The sequence below is a fragment of the Amborella trichopoda genome, chromosome 3 (assembly GCF_054954075.1).
Source record: "Amborella trichopoda isolate Santa Cruz 75 chromosome 3, AtrichopodaSantaCruz75HAP2 v2.0, whole genome shotgun sequence".
NCBI classification, from domain to species: Eukaryota; Viridiplantae; Streptophyta; class Magnoliopsida; order Amborellales; family Amborellaceae; genus Amborella; species Amborella trichopoda.
Genome location: NC_142338.1, coordinates 47,960,716 through 47,980,405, shown reverse-complemented (window position 1 = coordinate 47,980,405; position 19,690 = coordinate 47,960,716). Strand labels below are relative to the sequence as shown.

Genomic DNA, 19,690 nt, shown 5'->3' with positions numbered 1-19,690 from the left:
GTATATTTTTGCGAGGGAAAAGGTTTATACAAGGGTGAGGTGAAAAACAATTAAATCAAGGTGCACCTCAAAAATTTTCTAGAAAAGGTGGTTTTGATGTTGAAAAACCCTCAATTTGATCATTTCAATCTCAAGCTGTATGGACATGAGAAAAAATAGATTTCAAGCTTGCAAATATTGTATTTTGTAACCGTCAATTTTCTGGATTTTCAAGTGTTCATAGATTTGTTCGATTTATACTTTTAAATACTTCTATTTATAAATTAGAGATAAAAATAAAATTTTAAGCTCTCACAAAGAATTCTGATACTGAAATAACATGTTTATGCACTACTGAAGTTTTGCTTACTTTGATTGGTTAGAGTCCCAGCCTTATACAAACCACACCCTTTTGTGAGATACTAGAGCCAATTATACCCCTTGCAACTTTGCGATATTGGGATATGGTGAGTCACATGAATCATGCTGTGTCAGATCCATAAGCATATATATGTCATCTCAACTATGTCATCTTAACCGATCCAAATCTATATGAATGTCATTTCAACTGTCATCGTTCTGGAAAGCTCTCGTTATGCAAGTGATATATATGCCAACCTTCTAGCCATCATGCCCAAATACAATTTTATTTTTAATTTTTTGTTTTACAATTACATTGACACCCAATTTGGGGTTACTATCCTCTCACAGTGCTGCACCTGTGATAAAATAAGATGACCAAGGTTTCAAAAGTAGTATGGTCATTTAATTTTGTCAAAATTATTTTTTATATTTTACCTTGGGAGAGGAAAGCTTGTGTACACCCTTCTCATCCTGCATAACGGTGGATTTTCCCTTTCTAATGTGACGAACTTAGTTCTACTTTACATGAGAACAATAAACTCTCAACTCTTGCGACTGTAATCCTTCGATCTCAATGTTGTACAAAATTACAGATACAGTACAGAATTTCCCTCTTAGAGAACGGCCCAGATTCATTGACCATCAAGAGGAGTCAATGGAGAACTCGACCCAAATAACATAGACCTGCCAGATCAAGGTTGAGTGTAGGATTTCTCACCTCTGTAGAGAGAGAGAGAGAGAGTTTCTGAGACCTACCAGTTGAGCTAATGGGCAGGAGGACATCTAGAGGAGATACAACTCCACTACAAGAATATTGACTGCCTAGAATAAATAGTGACATTTTCTCACTCTTGCCTAACAAATGGTGAAGAACTAGTATCCGTGCTATAAAATGAGTCATCCCCGAGCCCCCCACCATAGCAGTTCCCCTCTCTCTCCTCTTCCCACCTCAGCACCTCCCTCACATACCTAAACCCCTCGGCCACATTGGCCCTCTCTCTAGCCTTAGCCTGCCATACAAACAGCTTCCTCCCAGTAATGGAAGCATACAAGTCCTTAAACTTCATGGCTACATAGTAGTAGGCTTGGTGAGCCAGTGATTGGTTTGTATGGTGGGTTCGCACTGGGCTAAAGTCGTTGAACCAAGGGCATGTAGAAAGTGGGACACTGCTGACCTTCTCTTCGAAAGAGTCATATTTGTTCAGGATTAAGACGAAGGGGGTGCTGGTGAAGCACGGGTGGCTAGCAAGGGTAGTGAGGAGCTCCTTAGCGTGGAGCATTTTGTTCTTGAGTGGGCCAGAGGGCCCATCGGGAGCCCACAATTGGTCATAGTCACTTAGGGCCACGCAGAAGAGGAGGGCCCGCACGTCCTCAAACATGGACACCCATTTGCACCCCTCGCTCAGGCCCTTGGCGCCCATCCTTATCAGTTGGTATCTGCATGAAAACAAATGCCACATATAAATACCTCAAAAGTGTTTTACTTTTCTTCCCAAGTAGTCCTTTGCCTTTTCTTTTTTCTTTTTAGTTTGTGAGGGTGGCTAAATAAAGCAACTTGGGATGCGGTTTAGTTATGTCAAGGGATAAACTTTTTCAACGTCTTCAGTGACACCGGTTTGTACCACGAAAAGTACGCATATCAAAACGAATGGTGTTTTTCTATCCTTGAGCTGTTTCTTAAGAGATTGTTGAATTTTTCTAAAATGCTTGCAAACAATTTGGTATTAATGTTAGATAGAAACATGTGTTGCGTGCTTTTTATGGTGTATAAGTACACAAATGGAAAGAATAATGTAAGAACTGAGAGGAAAGAGAGGGGCTTACTTTGGGGGAGGTGAAGATTCAGAGTTCTCATTGAAGGGCTCTGACATGGGACTGCGGTCCTCGAGAGCAAAGTCAATGAACGTGAGCCCATTTCCTAGGGTGACTCCTTCGGCATACAGGATATCCCTTTCAGATGGTCCATAGTCATTGCTTGATACCTCCACAGCCTGTGATTGTTATCAGAGAAATTAATACTGAACATATCAGAATAATTTCATCTTATATCACCAATGAACAGTCAAACTTCTATGAAGGGTAATGCAGACCAGTTTCCTTTGAAAGGTATTTAGAATAGGCAGCTCAGTAGGTTACATTAATTCAAGCCAATCAATCCTCCCATGAATGGCAAAGGTATTATTGACATAATATTGGATGAAAAAAAGGAAACATGTAATACCACTGGTATGGAAATCGGGAGAGGAGGAGGATGAAAAAAAGAAAGCACGCAATATGTCTGGTATGAAAGTATGAAATCAGGAGAGAGAGAGAGAAAGAGAGAGAGAGAGAGGCGGGGGGCGAGCGCTGAGGTACCTTTTCTAAGAAATAGTTGGCTACATCAGGCAAGAAATGAAGCTCATCCCTTCTCTTGAAGGTTTCTTGGATAGCAGCATCTTTCCAAACCTCCTCTACAAGGGGAGCATACTCTCGTGTTGCAGCGGGAAAAAAAGCATCAATCTCTCCCATGGCAATAATCTCAAGAAGCCAGTCAGAGAAACTCTTTAGCCTTGGGTTGATGGAGTAGGCACATTGCCTTGAATTATATTCAAGTTCCCCCGCTTGGTTTCCAGAACCAACTGCTTGAGACATTTAAAGTCTTTAACTTATCAATATGCCTTAGCAACAGAACCTCAAATTTAACGATTCCATGTATGATATCGAGATTCAGGATGAAAAAGAATGGTGAGGCTATGTAAGCAAAGATATTGTCAGTCAAAAGTGAAGGTCCTAAAGAGGAATATAAAGAAGACAAACCAAATGAACCATCGATAAATGACATAATTTTTAATATATCTTTATATGTAGATGTGACCATAATAGTCGTCTTTGTATTGCTTTGCTACAGAAAATACATTTTAAAAAATATTCAGCAGGAACCAACCCACATTGACTATTTTGGACAAAGCACCAAAACCAGGTTCCTCAGACCAGTTACCTGATTCTGAGACTGTTTCATCAGGACCATGTGTTTTCATCATAGACAGAGCCTCCTCTTCAAAACGCTCTCGACCATCAAGTAAAATGCTCAGGTATTTGTATAGATTGCTTTGAATCATTAACTTGATATTCTGCAGTTCATCAGCAGAAAAACTGTCCCCATACAAGAACTTAGCCTGTTACATTGCCAGCAAAAGTGTCGTTAAATAGAAGGATAGAGGACATCGTATAGAAGAGAAGTAAAGAAATTATAACAACTTGGACAATGGAAACTCAGTAAAATACTATGGTTTATGGCAACAACAAAACTTCGGAAAAACAAAATCCCAAGATATTCCACCAAAGCAAGAAAGTTTGAAATAATTTGTTGTTTTTGACACATGCCCCATGTGAAGTTTTGCAAATCCAGACACGACTAACTTTAAGATACAAAACAAGCAAATTGGCTACCAAACCCATAAATCAGAACCCATGCAGATAGACCGTCATCCCTAACAATGGAAGTACGCAACTGCAAGAAATGATCAATTGGAGTAAAGAGAAAAATAAAAACAGATTGCAAGGTACAAGCAGAGGCTACACACACTCATAGCACTTGTTTTCTAGTACCTACAAATAACATAGATAATTGGATCTCACATAAGAGCTGATAGACAATCAAAAGCTTTGACATTATCAAGAAATCAAGAAGTAAACAAACAAATTCAATTGTAAGAAATTGGATACACGCCTTCTTTAGCTGGTAAAATATAGCAGCGTGATGCTATCCTATGATACCAAAGATGGAATGCAGCCAAATAAGCAATGACTTCCCCCGAAAAAAAAGAAAGAGTACTGAGCAAACCTTTCATAATTTACCAAAAAGAAGAGAATACATTCCATCTAAGCAAAATCACGAGAACATATTTTTCATCCAATTACAGAATCATATAAACCAGCAGAATGAACTGTAAGAAGAAAACTCTAGCCAGTACCTGCTTGAAAATAGTGCTGCTTCCAGAGCCTTGGAGGCCTATGAGTAAAAGCTTCTGAATTCTTTTCTGCTCTAAATACTCTGGAACAGTTCCACCAGAATTATTAGCAGTGTCGTCCTTTGACCCGTGACAGTTTCCAGGTGGTACAGGCAATGAGAATAAAGAACAGACCAGCCGGGTTGTTGCCTGACTAGCAAGGACCACGGACAAAACTTTTTACACCAATTCTTTTTAAAAGTCTACAAGGAAAAGATAACAGAAAAACATCGAAAGGTTTGTCGGGTTTGGTAACTTAATGCAAATTTTAGCCGCGGAGAGTACCTTTCCCCATATGTTCCCTTTTATGTTATTTTGGCCTTCCTCCTCATAGCGTCCATCTTCATAGACCCAAAAATGAGTGTCGCGTGGACATTGCACCTTTGCCAACTGAAAATTATAATAATAATCGCATAAAAGTCTTCAAATGATAATAATGAAACGGATAAAGTAGCAGGCAATTGCCCACCAATCATAGAAAATCCATGTAGTTCATGTTCTATGATGTTAAGGTAAATACAATTAATGAAGTATGAAGAGTGAGAACATAGAAAAAACTACTATGTCCAAATGGAATTTCTATAAGGCATCCAACATAGAGGAAACCAACCATACACATTTGGCCTTTTGGCTTAGCATTTAAGGCACAAGCAGCACAGCATTATGGCCTCCACACCCATGATCATAAAAAAGAGATAACTAACAGTAGTTTCAAAGGAAAGAATATAATTCACTTAGAATTTCTCAGAAATTTCTTATCTGCAAGTACTATAAGAAAGCAATGATCAAGAGAATCTTCACTACAATATAATCCAAAGTATTCACCAAATATCAAAACTTAATATGTTAAACAAAATTCGTATGACATGTAACTACAGAAAGCATTGTAATAGAGAGAATTTCCATGACACCAGAGGAGACATTAAAGATCAAAACTTGACATGAACATTTTATGAAGAGAAATCCTATCAAATCAAGATATTTATGGATTTTAATGGCCAAACTGTTCAAGTACATCCACATTCTTTTACAACGATATACTTCTAACAACAAATAACAACAATTATGAAATATAGTCTGTGATATCAACTCCCAGAAACTTTGGGGAAAAACAAGTGATATAGGGAGCTTTAAGCAATGACCAAATCAAAAGAATGCAACGGTTACCTATACAAAATATTTTCACGAAAATGCCACATAGCAAAAAACAAGCAGTAGACAATAATAGGAATCAGTGAAAAAATTGGGATAAAAGCCCGTAGAGGTACAGCTTCATGAGAATCATGTGGTTACCTTCAACATCCTCAATTCAATCTTTGTAATTTCCCGATTATTGATGTAAACCTCTGTATTCCCTTTGCTTGCATTAGGAAGAAGCTTCCCTCCTATATGCAGATTGGAACTAATGATTCTTTCTGGTTTTTCTCCCTCCTATACAAATTAGGAAGAGGCATAAGTAGGGTCAAAGAAAAATGTGCAGATAGACACAACACCCAATTCCTAGAGTCAGTATCAAAGAACATAAATGAAAATAGTGAGTGGACACTGGACAACACTTATTTGTAACAAGATTGGCAGCAAAATGACCAGAACATCTGAACAATATGAAAGTATCGCTGGAACCGGTATAACTTCGCATAGTAAATTTTAAGATGATTATATAGCCTGACCTACTTGCCTATGGGGATGCAGTACTTTCCGAGCAAGTTGCCACTTTTTTATCATTTTACTAGGCAGTGTTCAACCACCTTATTTTTTGTTCGTCGCACTCATTTCTTGTTCTGGGCACATATGATGTCTGTTTTAAACATTTTCCTGTTTTTTTTTTCAATCTCCATTTTAACTGTTTTCCTGTTCCATATGACCTGGATTGACGAAGGCGGGGTTCTAGCTCATTCTCAAAACAAATAAGAGAGAGAATTCCTCAAACAAAGATTTAAAACCACTAATAAAATTAACTACGAGTAAACAAATGTTCATCTTTAATTGCAGATATCAGACATTTCAAATTAAGGAAGGAGGTAGCAATTTTTCTTAAATTAAGAGATCTTTACCTTTCCCCAAAGCCCTGATTCCTTGTCATACCAATACCTCCCAGGCTTCAACTTCCTTGGAGGCCTTGCGCACCCAAGTAATTCGCTGAGTTCTTCCTGCCTCAGTACCCTCCCATTCACAATAAGTTGCTCAGGTCGAAGCTGATTTGCAGGGCATTCTTTCTCAGCCTTCATGATTTGCCTCACCTCCAAGGGGTTGAGAAGGCGACAAAGCATCCTTGAGCATTTTCCCAATACCATTCTCTTAGACTCGTCAATAGGCAACCCAATGCAAGTCACACATTTTCTTCCTTCAGGCATAGAACCCATTGCCCGAAGCACACAATTGCAACAATATCTTGCATCACAAACCAAGCAAGGCTCTCTCTCTTTAAGCCTGCTCTTTCTTCCACACCTACTACATACCCCTTTCTTCCTCTCCTTCTCTAAAGTCCCAAGCTGAATACACTGTACAAATTGCTTCTCTCTAAAATTCAGATGAGAAGGAGCATCTTTCCTTCCAGATGCATTAATAGTATCGAACGTGACAATTGGGTTTTTCTTAACTTCGTTCATGGTGGGCATAGATGGGTGAGTTGGGGGACTTTGGGTATGGTCAGGCGACGGTGAACATGAGTTGGATAGAGAGTTTGGACTTTCAGAAGATCTAGTGACCACCGCCATGTCCCGAGAATGGTTAAGCGAACCCACAAAGTGAGGTGAACCCAAATCCCTATGACTCAGTGAAATCTCAGAATGAGATGAAGCCAAACCCCTACAGCTCAATGAACCCACAAAATGAGATGAACCCATATCCCTATGGCTCAGTGAACCTACAGAATGAGGTGAATCCAAATCTTTAGAACTAGTGAGTTCGCCTGATACATGATGAAAATTGTTCTCTATGACTGATTCAGAGGTTTGACCAAGGGGACCAATGGTTACAGCAATATTTGAACACGGTAAGTGAATTGGTTCTACAATGGGAAGAGCAGAAGAGCTCACAAGGGTTGCATTCGATAAAGGTTCAGCCAAGGCAGCAGCAGCTATTCTCAAGGGCTGTACTTTTATGGGATCAATTTTGGGGACCTCATATGACACTGGTGGTCCTTTGTACTCAATGGCAATGGAATAATCAGGGTTTAGTGTTTCAGGGAGTGAAGAACCAGACGGGAGCATATCTTTGAGTACTTCTTGATACGTCTTCCTGTCGATGACCTCTGCCATAGCTCTCTCCACTATATCAATAGGTGTATCAAACCAAAACCTCATAGGAGGAGGTGTCTTCCATGGAGTGATGGATATTTAATCGTCAACCTGGAATATATTGCATAATATGGCAGGAAACAGCATAAGTTTCAATATGAAGAAGCTTAGGTAACCCTGACAAAGAAAATCTCATTTGAGAAGTATGAAACAATAAATGGATTAGCGAAGTACTAAAAATCTAATAAGTAAGACAAAAACAAAACCAAAAACAATAAGACAAAAACAAAAACAAAAACAAAAACATCCACACACACACACACACACACACACATATATATATGGAACATCATATTTATTACAACATCCTGAAAATTAAAAGCTCAAAAACCATAAAATATTATCTCATGAATCAAGCAAATATCCATTTCAATATCTTAATTAACACGACAAGTTTTGATTCCCAAGGAAGCATAACCCTAAAAAGCATAATCACTTCATAGAATCATGAGCGAAACCTGCAAACCATTCCTATTGCACAAAACTAATATTTTTTTTAAGTAGTCTATATGCCCCTTGTTATAAGCCCAAAAAATCCTAAAAATGTGTTCTTCATATACTAACGACCTAAAACCCTAAAACAACCACTACACCAAGTTTCCTAAGCAGAGGAACCTTAAACCACAGATGATATTCAAAAAGCTAAACCTACTGGTAGGGTAATCTGTACTTTCTGATGGAACTCATCCAATTTTATGCGGCGATTCTATCAAAAACACATTAAATGAAAACTTTCATCCCTAGACCAAAAATTAAAGGACAAATAAAATAAAGATGAAACTTTTTGGATCCCTAGTAACGCGAAACCGAAAAATCCAGCTTCTACTCTGCAATTTCACAGAAAATCCCATTTTTGCAGTCAAATGAATCTTTTCCAAACCATATGTAGCCTCAAATTTATATGCATATGGAATCAAGATCGAAAGCCTTGGTGACTTGGATGCTGGGATGTCCACTCGGATATATTACTGTCCCAATAAAAAAGAAATTCATTTACAGTCGAAATGGACACCTTTTATGGTCTAAAAATCTAAATGATCCATAGAACGTTATGTAAGAAAACGAAAATAAAATATCCTAGCTTCTAATCGTTTTACATGAATATTTTATAAGAAAACAACCATAACAGAAAAAGAGAAGCTTTTCATTAGCCTCTGATAATATCACAGAAATTATAGACATCTGAATAAAAGATTTTACGCTTCGCGATAGCTCAGATACTATCTGATGAGCTTTCTAAAGTTCCACGATGAAAAACCAATCACGAAACCACCATTTTTTAATTACAAAATGAAACAAACACAAGGGTTTGGAGTTCTTAAACATCACCAGACCTAAATTCAACATAAAACTTCCAGCTCAGGATCAAAATTAAGCAAAAGCTACGGTATCTTCGCGCCATGGATCATATTAATAGATTTATACAGTTCACCGCCAAAAGTTCATTAAAAAAATGTCATTTTAACAATCAAAAGAAAGGATTTCTCAAGAAAAATCTCAGATAAACGGGATTTTCAGAGAAAATACCAGGAAATGAAGAAGAATTCAAGGACGTCCGCGGTGGAAATTGGATAGGAGGAAACGATTTGGTAAAAAGAAGCTCCAAATAATCAATCAAAGGTATTTCTGCTCAATGACTTTGGGGCGTTTTAGACAGCAAAGCATGCCCTCGTTATTTAACTAAAAAGGTCCTAGTCGTTAATCCATATGACCATAATAACCTTCATCTTCTTAAAAATTCAAAAAATGCGACGCGGGATGGCAATGCACCGGGACCACCGGTAGACCCGATCCGGGTCCGGGCATCTGGGTGTCAAAAAGGGACCTTCCGGGTCGGGTCGGGTCGTGGTCCCGGCCGGATCCGGGTCCGGGTCCGTCCGGACCTGACCCATTGCCACCCCTAATGCCAAGATCAAACTTCTTCCAAATTCCTAAACCTCCCGTTTCTTATTCTATTTTTGAGGGGAAGATTTATGCTGATATCCTTCATTTTTTTGGAATTAAAAATGGATAAAAGTTTATATAAGATTGCAATCTTAAGATGTAGAAATAAAGATGCACTTCAAAAATCCATTGAAATTTTTTTTTTTAATGTTGAAAAACCCTTTAATTGATCATCTCGACATTGAGATATATGAAAATGAGAAAAAATAAATAAAAAAATTTGAGTCCCAAAAATTGTATATCTTGCAACACATTATCTAGACCGTCCATTTTAAAGATTTTCATATGTTTATAGATCTACTTGATTTTAACAATTTTTGGAGTTTAAAATTTTATATTAGATATGAAAATAGATTTTCAAATAATCTTAATAATTTTTTACATCAAAATTACATGTTACGATAAAATTGGGAGCTGCGTCTTAATTGGATTGTTTAAAGTTGCAACCTTATAGAAACCACACCCATTAAAAATATATCCCTAATTTACGCTTATATCTCTACTCTTTTATTTGTTTTCCATAATGCCATCGGTGTGAAATATCAAAATCTGAACCGGAACTATTGATAAAATAGTTCAAAAATTAAAATTCTGAACCAATTTTTTTTAAATCAACCGGTTTGGATTTTGAAATTATGAACCGGTTTATTTGAGTGTTGGGCTTGCAATTTCAAAATCCAAACCCCACTCATCACCTGCTTAACTTGATCCCTTCTCCCAAAACTCAAATAAACAAGTTTGGGATTTCAAAATCCGAATCGATTGGTTCACAAGAAACCATATTAGAATTTAATTTCCAAACCAATTTGTTCATGGTTTTTGTTTGGATTTTGAAAGTCCAAACCAATATCAAATTGAAAAAATAAAAAATTCATAAAGCAAGGAAATTACAAAGGGTGATTTTTATTTTTTTTAAATATATATTGGCATAAATTTCCTCTTTTTGTTTATTATGAGTGAGTTGGATATATTCGTGCTTTCTCAAAAAGATATGAGAGTGACAGGAATAGATCCTTTATCTTCACAAATGTCAAAGGCAACATAAATATATGCACGAAAAATGCCCAATTGCTGTGGATATATTTATCGTTTATCATTGGTATTTAAATAAGTGGGAAATGTTGAAATTAAGTTATATGTCCTTTTCAAAACCCATCAAGATTCGAATCACATTTTAAGTCAATCAAAATGCATTTTTGCTTTAGATCCATGATTTTGTCGCTCACAAAATACTGCAGATTTGATGAGCTTTAAAAAATTAAAAATAAATTGTGAGGATAGGTCTAGAAGTATGGTTTAAAATAAGGGATTGCATACAATGAGAGTATTTCTCTTTAGTAAAAGGAGGTCATAATTACTTACAACCATCCGATATGAAATCTGATAGTTTGGTTGCATTATAAAGTTCAAAAAAAATTCTTTTGAACTTTGAGTTTGGTCAATGAAATAAATGCAACCACCCAATTTTACATCCAAAGGTCAAGATTAATTGTGACTACTTTCTACAAAAGATAAATAATCTCATCACATACTTTCCCTTAAAAATAATATATTATTAAGGTTCAGAAATTTATTTTGAGATATATGTCATGCCGATCGCGTGATCGACTTGTGACATTTTAAGTACAAAATCCCTCCCTAAAATAGATTTTTGAAGGAGATTGTATTTGAACAAGTGTGTTGGCTAATATACGAAAACCCCATTTTTAATAAATTTACCATCGATACTATCACATAATATGTCAAATGTTAATGAAGGAAATAAGGATAAACCATTTCGCCACCTCGTTAAATTTGGAGCATTTTTGGCGTCACTAAAGCTTACAATTTTGATTTTTTTTTTGGTTTTTGAATTTTTTGCGATTTTTGAAATGTTTTTCTACTCCAATTGTTGGTTATGATGAGGGAAAGGAATGAAGCTTTCATTTATGTATTTTATGCTAACCACAATCCTATAGCATTTAGTCCTGGAAGGATTCATGGGGTTTATTTTGTACTTCACAAAAGGTGGCCATGATAGTCGCACATGGCCGTTATTTCAGCTTTCCAATTTGGTTACTTGCTATTTTGATATTTTAAGGTCACCTTTGTATTGTTATAAACACATACACTAAAGCGGTATTGTCAAATTCGCTTCGCTTTCGCCGCAGAGGCCAAAGCCTTCACATTTTAGGCTTAGATTGAAGTTAAATGAAGCTTGGTGCTATCGGTCAGATTTGGTTTGCTTCAGTTAGGTTTAGGTTTGTTTCGGGCCGATTCGGCTGAAGCAAAGAAATATCTCTATAAAACTTTTTTTTTTTTTGAAATTTTTAATTTTAATTTTATTTTTTTCATTTTTTATATATTTTATATATAAAATTTTAATTTATTTATATTAATTTTTTTAAAAAAGTATGAAATCTTCCCCCGAATTGATTGAAGCACCGAATTGCTTCATTTTTCTCACCGAATGAGAAGACTCCGAAGCGAATCTAACGACATTGCTCTAAAGGTTGATTGTGTTAACTATAAGTTATGGGCAAGCTTTCTATGCTTTCCCCACAGCATAGAAGTTCTATCCTCCTCCCCATTATCCAACCATCCATTTTGAATGGAAGGTTAAGATTGCCCCAATCACAATGTCACGTCTCTACACTATTTTATTTTTAATTTTTTTTCTATGAACTATTTTGACACCAAATTTTGGACATTCATATCTCTATTAAACTCGCACTAGTGAAAAATATAAAAAAATATTTTCAATAAAATAAAATAACCAAAATACCCTTGAAAATTTCAAGGGATATTTTGGTCATTATATTTTATTGAAAAATTATTTTTAATATTTTTATAGGTGCGCCCCAATGCGAAGATCGCATGTACCAAATTTCATATTCATATAATATGTATAAAAAAAAACTTAATATAAAATACTTTGAGATGTCGGATCTATGATCAAACGGTGACTGGCTCTCTTGATCAAAATTGGACGGCCGGATGGTAGAGGGAGGATAGAACTTCTATGCTGTAGAGGACGCATAGAAACATTTCCCAAAAGTTATTATCACTTGTTATTTCTCTATTACCACCCAACACATGTGGGAACTTTGTTTTTCTTTATGATTAAAGTAGCATCCATAGCCGACCACAAATACTTGGAAAAAAAGGCTATAAAGATGATGATGATGATAATGATTAAAACGACATCCAAGTTTTTTAGTATTGTTAGAAAACTAAGCACGAGAGGTAATATAAGTTCCATGCATAGAGTTTTATTTTTTAAGTGATTTCATATAAGAGTTTCATTCACGTCTTCAAATGAAAAAAATCATATTAGGGACATTCATATTACCCTAAATATTTAATGGCAAAGTATATAACGAGAACATTTACCTTTGGTACAAGGTAGTCACAATTAATCTTGACCATTGGATGTGAAATTAGGTGACGACATTTATTCATTGACCAAGCTCAAAGTTCGAAAGAAATTTTCTTGAACTTTGTGACATACCCAAACTATTAGAATTCACATCGGATGTTTGTAAGTAATTGTGACCTCTTTGTACCAAAATTAAACGAAATGGAGGTTTCCCATTTGGTAGATATTCATATTTGGGCCTTCAAGAGATGAAATTAACTCTTTATTTTTTAAACCATTTGTCTGATAAACAAGTTGCTGCACAAGGATCAGTGATTCGTTGAAATATTGTTTTGACAAAAATGTTTTCTTGTGGGTTTTTGGGTGCTGTATTGTATTTTTTCAAGTGTTTAGGTGCGTGGTAGTGAATTTTGTTCAGTCTTTTACATGGTTTAGTAGGATACTGTAGAATTGTATGAGTTTTTTTATTCTTCTAGTTATATGCTTTGTAACAATTGAATTGATGTAGTTCGTTCTTAATATAATTAAAATCTTGTTATTATTGTAAAAAAATAAAAAACTATTTTGGGGATATATTTTCAAAATATTTGCTTTTTTATTTAATAGAATATAAAGAATCTATCTTTAGAATTTGGAGACAAACAATTGTGGCAAGCATAATATTTGAAAGAGGATGAAATTCTTTCATTAAACAGCTCCTCTTTATAACGAGTATCTAAAAAAATTAGAGAAAGTTTCATTAAATTAGTAACAACATTAACTGTGAGGACATATATGCTTTGGAAGATATGCTTTAGACGTGTGCAAATCTTGACAAGCACGTGCACAAGTAGCTAGGTGCCTCACTGTTTCTCAATAAACTTGGGGTGACAAAAATGAGCCAAAAAAAAATCCTGAGGCACACCAAAATTACACATTTTTTTTAAGGGAAAATTATGGACATGTAGCACTTAAATATCACTAAACTGACCTTGCTTCAGAAAAGGTTTAAGATATAGGTCACACCTATTATTAAAATAAATTCCTGAGGACCCCATCAGCGTTGATTTTCAAGAGAGTGACATCTTATAACCGCCTAGACTCCTTGATGAATACTAAACTCTCTCTCTCTCTCTCTCTCTCTCTCTCCCTTGAAGTATTAAACCGCCTTTCTCTCTCACATACATTTTGGAGATATTAAATGTAAGGGTAGCAAAGGATCTGGGTTCTGACTCGGACCCAAAAATCGTATGGGATCCAGACCCGGACCCGACCCAAAAATTAATATATCTATATATTTAACTATATTTAAATATGTTTGATATATTTAGACCCATAAAATATTATCGGATCCAAACACGGACTCAGACTCTAACCCAAATAGTATTTCAATCCAAGATTTGGACTTGAACATGATCCGCCGAGTGTATATCCGGACAGGGATTGGATCTACCCCTCAGGTCCATTGCCACCCCTAGATATTAGAGTGGGGAAGAGTGAGTTTGATGGATTTTGCGTAAGGGAAATTTCCCTCTTGCTGTAATAAATTTGTGGACCCTCGTACCATGGAGAGTGAAGGCAAAGCTGAATTTTACTTGGAAGATGCAACTATATTTTTATTTTTTCGTTTTTTGGGTCATTTAGTGGGAAAGACAGACGCCTACCCGTTATTTTAAAATAGATTAAAGATTACCAGACAAACACTTTAACGAGATTCTTGCACAAGACATATAACACAACGTGTTGAACATAAATTTGCACAAGTTGTAGTAAGTGCCCAATAACTAAAGGTTAAGTATCCTTGGATTGGTTGGGTGAACTAGCTATCTAGGAATCTAGTTTGAAATGGCGAATTGCCAATCTACACCAGCAATCTGGTAGAGAGAATTGATCAACAAAAAAAATAAAAATAAAAATAAAAATAAAAATAAAAATAAAAATAAAAATGGTGAGAACTGAGTGGTCGGGTTCCTCAATAAAACCTGCTGGTTTTGTTAGAGAACCAAACAATTTTGTAGAGAATCCGTTGATTCCCAATTCTGACAAAAAATCAAATAAGTTCCTATCAATTTTCGATCCAAATCAGCCGATTCAAATCGAAACAAACATTTTTTTCAAAAGCTACTTAACTACATATTTTGATGGCTGGCACTACTTTCCCAATCCTGCATGCATCTAAGTTTTTTGACGCTTCAAAATCTGACCATCTGCCTCTGACTTTTGACATTTTCTTATCTTTGAACGCCATTAGGTTTATATAAATAACATAGGCCGGACGGGCACTTTATTGGACTACTTCTTGAGTTGAATGTTGGTATTCAATTGTAATTCAGGGTGAAATGATTTTTACGCGTAGGAATAGGTTACATGGACCAACCTCAGCCCCTTAAAATAATGAGGCCGCCTGTGAATTGGTTGCCGCACCCAAAAGTCATTTGCTATGTTTTGGGATATTTTAAGAGCCATTGGCACTTGATGAATCCATGTATAGAGCCTACTTGCAAATAGTATCGAGAAATGTGGTTTCAATACTGGAGATCTTTGTGATAGTTTTAAACTATATTTTTATCTTTATTTACAAAGTTTAACGTTTAAAAAATAGTGTAGATTCACTGATCGATAAAAATTTGAAAATCTTGAAAATTGACGGTAAAAAAATACATTACAAAATACACTATTTCCAAAACTTGAAATCTATTTTTTCCTCATGTCCATGCATCTTGATGTCAAGATGATCAATTTGAGGATATTTGAGTATCAAAACAACCTCTTTTAGTGAAATTTTTGATGTAGGATCTAATTTGATTGTTTAGAGCCTAGGCTCTATGTAAACTTTTTCCTTTTTATATTAGGGTGCGGTTTGTATGGGGCCAAGGCACACCTTCAAATAGCATCATGAAATGTGGTTTCAATACTGAAAATCTTTGTGAGATCTTTAAATTATATTTTCATCTCTAATTATAAAACTTAAAGCTTAAAAAAAAATGTACATCGAGTAGATCTATGAAAACTTAAAAATCATAGAAATTGATGGTCCAAAAATGCATTACAAGAAGCACTATTTCCAAAACTTGAAATCCATTTTCCCTCATATCCATGCATCTTGAGGCCGAGATGATCAATTTGAGGATATTTGGACCTCAAAACAACCCCTTTTAGTGAAATTTTTTAGGTGTGCCCTAATTTGATTGTTTAGAGCCTCGCACTTATACAAACTTTTCCCTTTATTCTTAGAACCATTAAAAAAAGGTAAAATATGTTGTGCTTTATCAAAGAAGGCACACGAGATGGTGGTTTTAATATATGACTCAGGGATGCCTTTGGACCTCATCGCTTACATTGTGTGAAAAAATATATTATATTTGAAAAAACATAGATAATTTGTAAAAAATTGACTAAAAATATTAGAATTCGTAGGAACATACATGCACAGATATTGAATGGAGAATAAAGAGAAGAAAAACAAACACAATATTTACGTGGTTTAGGCTGAAGCTTTACATCCACGGATTCAAAGCCCCAATGGATTATTTGAAAAAACATAAATAATTTGCAAAAAAATCGCCTAAGAATGTTAGAATTCGTGGGAGCATACATGCACAGATATTGAATGGAGAATGGAGAGAAGAAGAGCAAACACAATATTTACGTTGTTCAGGCTGAAGCTTTACATCAACGGATCTAAAGCCCCAATGGATTATTTGCAAAAACATAGTTAATTTGCAAAAAATTGACTAAAAATGTTAGAATTCGTGGGAGCATACATGCACATATATTGAATGGAGAATGGAGAGAAGAAAAGCAAACACAATATTTACGTGGTTCAGGCTGAAGCTTTAGATACACCGATCCAATGGAGAATGGAGAGAAGAAAAGCAAACACAATATTTACGTGGTTCAGGCTGAAGCTTTACATCCACCGATCCAATGGAGAATGGAGAGAAGAAAAGCAAACACAATATTTACGTGGTTCAGGTTGAAGCTTTACATCCACGGATTCAAAGCCCCAATGGATTATTTGAAAAAACGTAGATAATTTACAAAAAAATTACCTAAAAATGTCAGAATTCGTGGGAGCATACATGCACAGATATTGAATGGAGAATAGAGAAAAGAAGAGCAAACACAATATTTACATTGTTCAGGCTGAAGCTTTACATCCACGGATCTAAAGCCCCAATGAATTATTTGCAAAAACATAGATAATTTGCAAAAAATTGACTAAAAATGTTAGAATTCGTGGGAGCATACATGCACAGATATTGAATGAATAATGGAGAGAAGAAAAGCAAACACAATATTTACGTGGTTCAGGCCGAGGCTTTACATCCACCGATCCAATGGAGAATAGAGAGAAGAAACGTAAACACAATATTTACGTGGTTCAGGCTGAAGCTTTACACCTATCGATCCAATGGAAAATGGAGAGAAGAAAAGTAAACACAATATTTACGTGGTTCAGGTTGAAGCTTTACATCCACGGATCCAAAGCCCCAATGAATTATTTGAAAAAACGTAGATAATTTACAAAAAAATTGCCTAAAAATGTTAGAATTTGTGGGAGCATACATGCACAGATATTGAATGGAGAATAGTGAGAAGAAGAGCAAACACAATATTTACATTGTTCAGGCTGAAGCCCATGGATCTAAAGCCCCAATGGATTATTTGCCAAAACATAGATAATTTGCAAAAAATTGACTAAAAATGTTAGAATTCGTGGGAGTATACATACACAGATATTGAATAGAGAATGGAGAGAAGAAAAGAAAATGGAGAGAAGAAAAGCAAACACAATATTTACGTGGTTCAGGCTGAAGCTTTACATCCACCGATCCAAAGCCCCAACCGGTCAGAGGTTCACTACTTTGGATGAATGTTTAAAATCAAGAAGTACCTCTATATATAGATGACAATCTCTATATATAAATGACAATCATAAAATTAGAGGAGATAATTATGGTATGATAACATGATAATTAAGTAACTTGGTTTCTGGTATCTATCTTCTAGATATCTAATTATATATATATATATATATATATATATATATATATATATATATATCATAACTAATTATGTATATTAATTTGAACCCGATATATCCATATCTTAACAAAAAAAAAAGCAGTTATGATAGAAGTTTCTCTTTAGCGTGACCCCCTTATCTCCTCTCTCATAAAGCCCAACAATTTCTTTCGAGTCAGTCTCTCTCTCAACCAATACAAACTCATTCGTCTAAGAACAGGAAGAAAAGATCCTCAACAGAGACAAATAGAGCCTAAGCGGTACAAAGAGATAGAGGATTGAACAGTATCATATTTATACAAATACACAAGTACAATAAGATCTAGAGCAACAAATTTCTCTTCTTTCAAATGACATAAGAAGTGATATAAAAGCTACGTGCAAAATAACGTTAAAAGAGAGAAGTCCTTTTGGACTCCTTATAATTTCTAGAATTGATAATTTCTTTACAAAATTTGGGCACCACAACGTCCAAAATACTTCTCATAGTCCCTCCAAAAGAGGTCCCAATCCGTACCTATGGTATGGGGGCCTTATTTCTTTATCTTCCGCCATCAGAATGAGTGGTCGGATGCCACAAAATGTAGAAGACGATTGTATTGCAACGAATTTGTTGCGAAAAATCCAAGATTTAAGGTACTTTTAATCTATTTTTTGATTTTTGGAGTTTTATACAATTTCCCTAAACAAATTTCGCTTCATCACATCCAGATATTGTTATACTTCTTTATTTGGAGGCCAGATAATTGAAAGACTCACTGTCTCAATCGATTTGCACAAAAAACCAGCCAAAAACTTGCCCATTTGATCTGGCTTAAACCTAAGAACCATGAAAACCAATCCAAGGCTTTATGAAAACATGATAAAACTTCATCTCAAATCCTTGTCCGGAAAGCCCCATGACAAATGAAATTACCATTTTTGAACCGTCAATTTTCAAGTTTTCATAGATATGATCGATCTACACTATTTTTGAATCTTTAAAATTTATAATTAAAGATGAGAATATATTTTAAGGCTATCACAAAGCTATCTCAATGATTTCCAATGTTAAAGTCACATTTCTCAATACTATTTGAAGGTGCGCTTTACTTTGATTGTTTAGAGCCTCGGCTCTGTACAAACCGCATCCTTTTGCTGGGTTTTAAGAAGATAGAGACAAAATATCTAGTAAGGATGAAGAATTATCTCATGCAAAAGCCTGTATATTTTTTATGAAGGGCCTTTATTGTAATACAAGGAGAAGAGAGACAGAGATCCTTTCCTCACATTCGACATACAATATGCAACTTTTAAATATAGAATTACAGAAAAATTCATGGGATAAGCTTGTTTTTATGTTGAAAAAACTTTTAATTGGTCATCTTAACATCGAGATGTATCAATATGAAACAAAAGAAAAGATTTTGAGTCTCAAAAATAGTACATCTTGTATTACATTATCTAGACCGTCCATTTTCAAAAAAATTATATGTTTATAGATCTATTTGATTTTAACCATTTTCTGAGTTTAAAATTTTATAATTAGATATGAAAATAGATTTTGAGATAATCCTAATATTCTTTTTCACCAAAATTACAATACAATTTGGAGGTGCGCCTTAATTGCATTGTTAAAGGTTGCAACCTTATAGAAACCGCACCCATATTAAAAATTATCTTCTACAAAGAGACAATTTACCTTTTGTACAAGAATGTCACAATCATTCTAAAAATAGTTATCGGACTTCGTGAATCACCCCAGGCCATCC

The 19,690-nt window shown here is 35.2% G+C and overlaps 1 protein-coding gene across 2 annotated transcripts; it reads right to left on the bottom strand.

The window, feature by feature from the left end:
• Positions 1-879: 879 nt before the first annotated feature.
• On the bottom strand, positions 880-9,280 carry LOC18443821 (extra-large guanine nucleotide-binding protein 3). 2 transcript variants are annotated; one of them, XR_016051396.1, is made up of 9 exons: positions 9,158-9,280; positions 6,386-7,681; positions 5,625-5,762; positions 4,617-4,721; positions 4,296-4,485; positions 3,320-3,497; positions 2,698-2,960; positions 2,167-2,333; positions 880-1,779 (listed from the first exon to the last, which is right to left on the bottom strand). XR_016051396.1 is itself a non-coding variant. In XM_006854002.4 (9 exons), the coding sequence occupies exons 2-9, from the start codon at positions 7,634-7,636 to the stop codon at positions 1,188-1,190; spliced, it is 2,880 nt and encodes a 959-aa protein (XP_006854064.2). In that variant the 5' UTR covers positions 7,637-7,681; positions 9,158-9,280; the 3' UTR covers positions 880-1,187. The 2 variants fall into 2 exon arrangements, 1 of the variants encoding a protein (XP_006854064.2); XM_006854002.4 differs by having other exon boundaries at positions 4,296-4,481.
• Positions 9,281-19,690: the final 10,410 nt, after the last annotated feature.